General features: G+C 42.1%; 1 protein-coding gene across 1 annotated transcript; it reads right to left on the reverse strand.

Moving 5' to 3' along the window:
* Nucleotides 1–3,258: 3,258 nt before the first annotated feature.
* Nucleotides 3,259–10,837, reverse strand: RPL27 (ribosomal protein L27). Its single transcript, XM_083147552.1, has 5 exons — nucleotides 10,702–10,837; nucleotides 9,163–9,245; nucleotides 8,795–8,964; nucleotides 7,649–7,759; nucleotides 3,259–3,350 (listed from the first exon to the last, which is right to left on the reverse strand). Exons 2-5 carry the CDS (start codon nucleotides 9,241–9,243, stop codon nucleotides 3,302–3,304), a joined length of 411 nt encoding a protein of 136 aa, XP_083003678.1. The 5' UTR covers nucleotides 9,244–9,245; nucleotides 10,702–10,837; the 3' UTR covers nucleotides 3,259–3,301.
* Nucleotides 10,838–11,120: the final 283 nt, after the last annotated feature.

Below are 11,120 nucleotides of genomic sequence, written 5' to 3' on the forward strand. Positions count from 1 at the left end.
GAGAAACGTCCACTACATATATGCATAGGCACATATTCAATGCATGTTGAAACTGCTGTCTTGGCGAAAAGACAGCCGTTTTTGACTAGAATAGGTCGGAAGAGATTCCGATATATTCAATAGGTCAGAATGTTTTTACTGAAATCCAGGTGGATTGGTGGAATAGCTGCCAATCCATCTGCTTTTGACATTAACTCAACCAAAGGTTTTGGCCACATTTCCAGCATCTCAATGGCCATGAAAAGATGCTGGATTGAGGCCTCTCTGCCAGCACCACCTCCGGGCAGGAGCAACTCACCCAACCCAGCCCCCAAATCGGCCAGGTGAGCATCAATCGGGGGCCAAAATCAGACATCCGGATTTAGCCGCTGCATTGAACATGGGTCTTCAAACTATGACCCTCCAGATGTTGTGGAACTACATGTCCCAGCATGCCCTGACAGTTTTGGCATGCTCTTACAGGAAAAAAAATGTGGCAATGCATGTTGGAACATGTAGTTTCACAACATCAGGAGGGCCACAGTTTGAAGACCCATGGCATGGACCATGTCAAATCCATTCATAAATCATCAATTGAATATACCCAATATTGTCCCTTTAGCACCGTAAACTTGGTGGTCTAGTGGGGGTGCAGAATGTACCTGGCTTCCCTCCCTGGTGACTAAAGCTGCCCTCTTATTTCAGATCTTACCTTCACCCCTGTCCTCCTGGGCTGGACAGAAGATCAAGTGTTTAGTGCCCTGATCTACTCACCACCCTATACACTCTGTCAAGAGCCTGTGTCCTTAATGGATTAGAATGAAATCCTAATACAGCATTCAAAATCCTCCCAGATGCATAATGCCTGCAGACAACTCATACTGAGGCAGATGTATTAAGCCTTAACAAGAGATAAATGCAAGGGTGATAAAGAGAGCCAATCCGCTCCTTACTGACTTTTTCCAACACAGCTTGTAACATGGCAGTTAGCAGGTGATTGGCTGGACGTTTATCTCTCTTCATCACCCTTGCATTTATCTCGTTATGGCTTATTACATCTGCCCCAATATTTGATAAGAATTCTAGCTTGGTTGCACTGGCATGAATTTGTGCATAACAATTTGCTCATTTAAAAAAAAAACCTTTTGTTACAAATTTTAACTGATAGACAATATTGGAAATCCAGGTAGATTTAGGAAGCATTTCTAACTACACTAAGGGGGGTATTCAATGTCAGGGGAACGGCTGTCGAGCAAGCTCGACAGCCGTGCGCCTGTCCCGTTCTGCTCGCCTGGAGCTTGGCAGTCGGGATTCAATGTCCCGGTCGCCGAGCAGGGGGCGTGGCCACGAGTTGATGACGAAAATGGACGAGCTCCAGCCAGGAGCTCGCCTATTTACGGCTTTTCTCGGCAGAACAAAACCCCTGTTCAATGCTGTCAGGGAAGACAGCATTAAATAGGGCCCCGCAGCCATCTCCCCCGTCGGGAGATGGCTGCGGGTGCACGACAAACATTGACTACCCCGCTAAATCTGCCAGACATTGGGTTTTAGAAACCATTCAATGTGTCAAAATTTCTATGAACTGGTATACCATGTAATCGAAAAAGATAAAAATATAAAAAAAAAAAAAAAAAAATTTAAAATAAAAAATTCTCCCCTATAATAGGGCATCCTTACAAAAAGCAGTAAAGAGATTTGGACCAAGCTTGTCAATCTACTACTATCGGTAGTAAAGAAGGACCATAACTAGTACCTCAATCAACTTTAACCATCTGTGCTCAGTCGTAGATATGCTTAACACTTGGACTTAGGTGCTTGTAGGACAGAATTGGAAAGCTCTATGGAGTTAACTCAATTTGGGCCATGCAAACTCTTCTCCGTTAACTTGCACCGTAAATTTTGCAATTCAATGCCAAAACACTGCTTTTCAGCGAGAATAGGTAAATCTAAGAGAAACATGTGTAGGCAGCGCAGAACCTCTGGTAACCCTCCTTAAAGAATCATGCATTGGAAGGTGTTTATATAGCATTTGGCAAAGACATGTCAGTATGCAGGTGAATATTTCTAAAAAGCTCTCCAACAGAAGTTTACTCAACATCGCCAGTTAAGGTTATAAAGGAGATCCATGGATAAATCAAATTGATTAAGTTACTAATTAAAGGTATTTGTGTTTATGCAGGCATATCTTGCAACCTGGATGGTTTTTACATAGTTTGGTAAAGTCTGTGTTAACTTAAGTAGAAACAGTACATAAGTGTTGTATTGATGAAGGTGGTTATTGATCTTGCAAGTTAACTCCAAAAAAACTAAATCAGAACACCTTTATCTGCATTCCAAAATATTACCTATTTGACACATTTTAACATCCAGTATGTTCCTTATGGTCACTAACAACCTTCTATTTGGTACTACCATCTCAATTACAGCATTGTTGGAGTCAATATTGTTTACACTATTTATGCACTTTCCCTAGATCACATTTTGCAGAAGTCCTACAACCTTGCTACGGGTACTAGGTATTTGCCTTTCTACTTTAATACCGCATTTTTTTGCCTCAGTGGAGGAGTTAATAAGTTCCATTAATACAAAATTGCACCTAATTTGTTTGATACAGAATGTGGGAGACTCCTAAGAAATGGAGAAAGCCTTTCTGCTCAGATGAAACAGCTTTCTGCTGCTAATGTTAGGTACAATGTTTGGTGCACTGCATTATCCAACCACCACTAGGGAATAACATTTCATGGACATGAAAGCTGGCCTGAGCAAGAACTAGACATTTCCCAATGAAACCCTTTTAGTCTACATGGGTCCTAGGGCTTAAAAATGTATATTCCAGGGGCTACACCCACAACTGGCATTGATAGGATATGGATAATTGGGTCGACATGGGGTTTTTCACCTTTGACTTGAATGTTTTGTTAGTAGATAGTAGGGTATGAAATACTGCCTGTACATGTTGGCTCAAAAAAGTCAAAAACTCCATGTCAACCTAATGACTATCCCCCCTCACAACTTTGGAATGTCTTAAAATACACACCGAAAGCAAATATGGTTCGGAGAGGCACAGTCATAGGCTAGACCTCTATCCTAGTAATATATGTTCAATCAAGTAAATTGAACGGTACATCCTGAAAACATTTTTCCAGTAGGAAAAATGTGGATACAAAGAGCAAAAACAGGACTCCACAAAAACACACACTTAAGCTAAAAGGAGGGACTTTCACATAAGGTGTTTATCCAATACAGCATGTATGTAACAAATGACTTGTATATACAATGTATTTTATGATAAACTTTATTCTTGCACCAAATGAAGACTGATTTAGAACCGCAACTTCTGGAAGAACCACTTGTTTTTGCCAGTCTTGTACCTGTAAGAGAAATAAATATGAACTTATTCCAGTAACAAAAAATCATTTATATTTCCTAAAAAAAGAAAAAAGCCATACTGCAAAAAACTTTCATTAACCCTTGTTTTTATCATTAACTAAGCCAGATTAAAAAGCAGAAACTACCAGTTATTTATATAGCACAAATATGTCGCAGCACTTTACAGAGAATATTTGAACATTAACATCAGTCACTGCCTTAGTGGTGCTTACAATCTATAGTCTTGTTTGCCATATAGAGGATTTCCCCTATTACTAGCACATTCAACAATATCAGCCGGAACCATTCTTTGTTCCAAAGGCACAAAAAACCCAATACACATCTCCAAACCAATACGCTGGGCACACTCCTAAAGATTTATCTGTCCAGTCTGTCTGGTGAGAACAGAAATCTGCTAATATATGGGAGCAAATAATCATCTATTTGCACGCAAACACTGGAAAGCAGACATTCATAAAAATTGGTTCAATCCATTTAAGGTAACAAAGTTATCCAAACAATCATTTGTCCGTTTTCTAGCTTTTTAGAGTAAATGTTTGATTTTTAATGCTCCCATACATTACCAGATTTTTGATCTCACCAAACCGATACATCTTTAGGTGTGTACGCAGCATAACCACTGGTCAATTTGGGCCTTATTCTAGTTCACTCTTAGAGGCAAATTCCTTCTTAGCTGGACAAAACCATGTGCACTGCAGGGGGGCAGATGTAACATGTGCAGAGAGAATTAGATTTGGGTGAGTTATTTTGTTTTGACCACTATACAGTGAGGGCTTGTTTCATTGCGCAATGTTTTGGTATACAAATGATACTGGTCAGGTTTACACCAAGCTACAGTACAGTTTTACTAGCCCCCACCGGTTTCATCGTTAAGACATCAGTATTAGGGTGGCCAATCCTGGGATCGACGGGATCCCAGGATTTGCATCCCGGTATTGAAGCTTCCAATCCCGGGATTTGGGGAATGGCCTGCGCAAGCGCAAATCTAATGTTGGGAAGCGCTGAGACCAGCTCAGACACTGCCCGTCTGCTCCCGAACCCCGGTGCGCTGCTCTGCATGCAGCATGACATGTCAGAGGTCATGCTGTGCAGCCTGTCAGCAGCTCCATGCCCACCCACCGCCTGGTACCCGAGCCATCACCACTGCCCTGCTCCTGCACCACTGCCCGGCTACTCCGCCGGGCACCTCCAGACCACCGCTGCCCCGGCTCCCGCACATCTACCGCCTCCAGACCACCCCCACACGGCCCCCAATCAAAGCCAAATCCCGGGATTGAAAAAAAAAAAAAAAGCCCCGGGATTGGCATCCCTAATCAGTATCATATTACCTACTTCTCTGAAAACGACATTTGCATTAAATTCACATGAAAGTCATCACCATTACTAAACAGCATGGGGTGGGGGACCAATAAAGGAAAACTACAAACCTCAGGTTACAGTCATTGCTACCAGATGAGCAACTGATCGGTAGCTAGATACTACCAGAGTGTGGATGTGATGCTGCAAAATGGATTTACTAGGATTAAATTGCTACCACACACACACACTTATTTGACCCACTCCAGTCGCTCTCAACACTCCACAAACAGCACTGACTAAAGTAGTGAATGATATGGACACTGCTAAATCAAAAGGCCATTTCTAACTTCTTATTCTAGATCTCTCTGCGGCCATTGACACTGATGACTTCTGTTCTCATACAAACACTACAATCCATAGGTCTTCAGCACACAGCCCATTCTTGGTTCTCATCCTACCTATCTAGTTGCTATTTCAGTGTTCGCTTCTCTGACTACCTCCTCCTCACAACCTGTCAGTTGGGAGTACCACAGGGCTCAGTTTTAGGTCCTCCTCTGCTTTTCTAAATCTATACCTCATCTCTTAGCAAACTAGTCAGCTCCGATTTCAGTATCATCTGTACAATGACCAATTCATCTTGGATGTCATCTTGCCACCTCAAACTCATCATTTCCAAAACAATTATATCACCAGCCAAGAGTAGCCAACCTGATATCTCAATCACTGTTGAGAAGACTACACCTCCACAAGCTTGCTGCCTAGGGGTAATCCTAGACACTGAACTGTCCTTTATTCCTCACAAGCAATCTATAAATTATGTTGCATGCATCTTTAAAAAAAAAAAGAATTCTCAAAGTGTCTGTACTTTACACAAGGCACTGCAAAAACTCTAATCCATGCACTCATAGAACACATGGATTATTGCAGTAGCCTCCTTACCAGTCTTCCTATGAAAAGACTACAATCCATTTTAAATGCACCTGCGAGGTCGATTTTCCTGACCACACTAACATACATCTCTTCGCTATCTCAAAACATATCCCTGCCCAAACTCTGCACATTCACTTTACAAGATCCCATTCACAACTGCAGGACTTTCTTTGGGCAGCACCCACCCTATGGAATGCCCTTCCACCCACATTAAGACTCTCCTCTAGACTCCAAACTTTCAAGCATTCCCTGAAAACTCACCTCTTCAGGCAAGCCTATATTATAGATACCCCACAACCTCCAGTAGCTTTCATATCTATTTGCACACCATCAAGACTGTGTTGCTATCTGGTGGGACTGCCATGCTATAGATTACCATCCTTATGTATCCCACCTATTATCCCTATAATAAGATTGCGAGCAGGGCCCCTCCTACCTCTATATCTGTCTGTTACTACCCAGTTTGCTTCTTCATGTTTACAATTGTAAAGCGCAACGGAATGTGCTGTACATGTATTGCGCAGCAATTGTGAAACAGACAGTGAAATTTTAACTAGTGAAGGCTTTCACGAATGAAGAATAATTGTGGGAAAAAAAAAAAAAAAACACACAGCAAAGCATCAGGCTTAGCTCTATAAATATATCCAGTGTTGAACATAATGCTGTTTTTAGAATCATGGTGCCCTGGAGCATCCACATTTTATTCAAGACACTATAAACATGAATTGGCTCTACCAACCCAAGCCTAGGCACAGATCGGGAACCAATGACATACTGAAATTGTGACTTACATTAGCTAAAATTGTAGAATTTCTATTATCACTTGGGCCTAGATTTCTCTTAACCCTTTGAGTGCCAACATCTGGGATGCGTAAAAAATATCCACTAAATATGTATTTGTATTTTTTTTTTATCCACCACAGATTGGACAGAAATCTGTGTATCCAGCAGAAGTTTTACTGTTCTTTCAGCATGCTAATTTAAAACTTAAATGAATACCCATGTAAAGCTGGGTACACTTCACAATATGTGCACCCAGCAAAATTGGTTGAGACGAGTGATCGGGCCGGCCCTCATTAACAAGGTTAATGTACAAGTAGGACAAAAAAAAAAAAAAAAACCACTATATAGTGCGTACACTAGCCAATAACGTTAACTATTGGTAAGTCTGGTTCCAGGTGAAGCCACAAGTCAGAATAGCCTGTCAGCTACCTGGCAAAGCTTGCTGGGAAATTTAGTTTAACACATATAAAGCCACAGGCCAGGCCTACTTTAGATGGTATGTATGGGAATAGGTGTGTAATTCCCGACTACTACTCCATAAGTCTATTGCATACTGAAGACTGGAAATCTAAAGGCTCTACAATAATCAGCTATAGTGTGGTAAAATATAGGATATGATTTTTATGACAGGGGGGGTATTCTTAACTACATTTGTGGTGTCACAAAAGCTCTGAATCCCGTAAGCACCAGTTTACGCTATTAGATTTAGATCAACAGCATCTACAAGAAACATGTGAGCAGTTCACACAGAAGGCAACGGTCACTCACCATACAACTTATGCTATTTAGAATCAGTGTCCATTCTGAGACCCATCCTCCCTTTGAACCAGATTGCTACACAATTCGTAATGGGCCAATGCAGTGGTTCCCAAACTTTTTAAAGTCACGGTGCTCCTTACTTTCAATTGTTCTCATGGGACCCCTCGGCTAACAGTTTGATCAAGTCAGAATATCTTAAATTAGGTAAATTGCATATATCTTTTATCCTTAGGGTCAGTATGCAATAAAAGACAGGATTCACATCTGTTTGTCCACTTTGAGTCATAATGAATTGGAGTTGCTCATGGACCACCAACCTGAGGCACCCCCCTGCAAGTACCCCAAGGAACCCCAGGCCTTTTCACTGAAATTTAATATACAATGAATACCATTCTAGTTACCTGTACAGGGAGCATTTAGCAATTACAGTAATAAGCTCTTATTTAGAAAAGTTCAATAATAGCATATTTTTTTTTATCTGCACAGAGCACCATGCTAAGACACCAACCTCTCCTCAAATTTTACTTTGGCCTCCCTTCTGGCTTTACGCTTCAGAGCTGGGTCCCTGAAAACATCCTTGTTCACCACAGCTTTGTCAAGGGGGATATCGACAGAGTATCTAGAAAAGAAGAACATTTGAAATGACAGTTCAAATCAGATCTGTATTAGCAGCATTCAGGTCACATTTTTACGATTATGTGACAAAACACTTCTACAGACTTCCTACACTGGCAGCAATAGCTCCATCCTAAATATACCCTACACATGTAGTGATTTAGGGGCATTTTCTAAACCGGCTCACTAGAGCACTTTGAAAATTTGCTGCGCGTGTAGGGACATAGCGACGCCCTGCACGTCGCTATCTCCCAGTGATTAATATCCATTGTGCTGTATTAACCGCCCTGGTTCAGGGGCAGTGTTCTCAGCAGAGAACACTGGCCCTGACAGATTTAGCGCACAGCACTGACATCGCTGTGTGATCTTGCCGAGCCATCTGAGCGATATAGCATCACGCAGAATGCTCAGCAGTGTTGCTATGTGTGTAGGCCCCATACGGAGTGCTTATTTATGAGGGTACAAGTTCCTACACAGCAGAAAGAAAATGCTCTACCTTTATGCAAAATAAACAGTAACAATTCACCATCTGAGACTAGTTTGCTTCAATTCTCTATGTTCTTGTCATAGGCTGCAGTTTTGAAAAGCGTAAACCCATTTTCATTGTGCACAATTAACGTACCCCATCATGAATAATGCTGGCCATACACCAAACTAACTTATCCAACTTGAGTTGGACTGAATCTGGTACTGTATGAGCGTTAATTACATTAATTTACTCACAAAACCAGAAAAATGGACAAAAACCATTCACTCAAATTGTTTAAATCAGATTCCCCTACAGTACATTGTCAGTTTTTTTAGATTTTGGGAATAATTTACTAAATTACAAATGACATTTGCTCCAATATTTTTATTCCATCCAACTAGCTATCTTGTTGGATGGTGCATAACTTAATGCCAGGGCACTGAATAGCCAATAGTGTCAGCAGACGTGGCAGGCACAAGCCAGTATCAAACTGCTCCAGATTATTAAGAGTATGCAATACCTTTTATTAACATAAATCTTAATAAAAGGCTTGCAGTAGTGGACACTCACCTGGTTGGCATAAGGTGGTTGTAGTTGTACACCTTCACAAAAGACTTGATCTTGGATCGCTTAGCAATCCTCTTCTTGCCCATGGTGGCAGTCACTTTGCGAGGATAGCGGTCAATACCAGCAACCAGGGCGTGGCTGTACTGACGATCTGACGTTCCATCATCAACGTTCTGATATTAAAAAAATAAGTATGGTTAGGACAATTAGACCAGATTTATTTTGGACTAGAGTTTCTAGACTAATTTTTTTGTTGTTTTGAAATTGCGGCTTTTAGTACAGAAAAACAAAGAATCAATGCTTGCACAGTCTTGAGTCAAACAAAGTATAATATAGGAATTTCAGATTACAGGGGGGAAAAAATGACATACCTTTACAATTACAGCTTTGCGGCCTGAGTAACGTCCTGCGAGCACAAGGACGACTTTCCCGGCTTTCATAAACTTGCCCATTTCTGCAGAGATAGTATAAGTTTAGCTTAGGGGAAAAGTGCCATATTGTAGGTGTTTTACCAAAGTATACGATCCGCAGTCCCATGTGCATTGGATCCAGAGATTGCATGGCTACCACAAGGATTTGTTGCATACTGTGACAATCAATGGCATTGCATACAATAGATCACATGCAAAAGGAGCACATACTGTGTACCATGTGATTCTGCCACCCAAGAGCATGGTGGCTCACTGGTGGGATATCGCATGCCATACCTCAGTGTATGGGAGCCTTAAGATCCCCCCACCCCACAGACTAAGCCCTCTTGATGCTCATTCCCACCAGCACCTGATGTGTCTGGATTAAGGGACAGATGTGTACTAAGCTTGAAAAGTGATAAAGTGGAAAGTGAATAAAATACTACCCAGCCTGCTTCTAACTGCCATGTTACATGCCTTTTTTAAATGACAGTTAGGAACTGATTGATAATCTACCAAGCACACTCAATTTTATCACTTCAAGCGTTAACTGTGGAAGAATGCCCGGACATTTTCCGGGCCAAGCTGCATTAACAGGGTTCCCCTGGAAAATTCTTCTTAGGTATGCCACCGATAAGCAGGTGTGCACCAGTGGAGGTTCCAGCTGTGCACCGCCAGCGTGCTCCCCCCAAATGATCGTATGCCTCCAATTTTGGAAAAATCTGCACTGCTCAGGAAAGCTCTGCCGGTCGGTCGTGTGTTCCAAACACAAATGCCTGAGCACCCCCAGGGGAGCAGTGGCTGCTACTCTATGGTGAGTATTTCTAGGGTTTGTACTGCCTCAGGAAAACCCACCACTCAAGGGGTTATTACATCTAACCATAAAAAGAGGTGTCGGACCATCAGCTGCCAGTAAATTGGTGTGGTACTAGTATATACCGTTACCTGCAGTGGCTAGCTGGTCAAACCAATGACATTTCTTAAAGCCTAGAGTTTTACTTTACACGATACTAACACAACCTGCAGAAACACTTAGGACATTACCTGTTTGAACACTACACTGTTAATTCCTCAGCCTGGCTGATACTTCCTACTATGCCCTCTACACAGTAGACAAGATATTTTAGAACAAATGAGAAACCACCACCACCACACTGGCGACCTAATTAACAATAATAATGACAGATCAGGTATGTGTGGTGAATGCGGTGTGAGCAAATCGTAGTCCCAAACAGACTATTGACATTATGTGAAATTAACAAGAGCACAAACAACACCACCTGAACCGCTACAGCCAAGCGGCACACACGCCGCTATGGAACCGGCCTGTACAGAGTGTATCCGCACACTAAATCTCTCATTAATAAAGCGGACCACGGAAATACCAGGGCAGAAACATAAAGCGTCTCATGCCCTGAAATAATCCCGAGCTCAAGGCGGGTTACATGGGCGGAATTAACCGGATGGAAAGAGATTGTACCCAGAGCCCCGGCTACTCACTCGCTCCAGCTCAATGGCCGCCCTAAAAGAAAGGAAGTAATCGCGGCTCCGCTCACCTATCACGCCGCTCTAGCAGTGACGTCTTTCCGCCCAGAGGAAAGGGCGTCCTATCCTGTTGCGGGGATTGCTCTATGCTACTGGGAGGACTGATGGTCTGTGTAATAGTTTAGTTTATCAGTTCTAGTTCAGCATTTGCAATCTGGATATCCCAGAAAGATTGGTGACGGTGCTCTGCCAGTAGAATACGAAAGATCCACACGTAATTGTGTGTATAAACAAGGGATGTAGACAGTATTACTTTTTGTTACTTTTCTACACTTTTTCTTTTTGACACATGAAATAGGTTGTCATGGCTAAGGTCGACAGGGTTGGAAGGTCAACACAAGCATTAGGTCGACAATGGCTAGATCGGCAGTCAA

The sequence above is a fragment of the Crinia signifera genome, chromosome 6 (assembly GCF_055691185.1).
Source record: "Crinia signifera chromosome 6, ASM5569118v1, whole genome shotgun sequence".
NCBI lineage: Eukaryota > Metazoa > Chordata > Amphibia > Anura > Myobatrachidae > Crinia > Crinia signifera.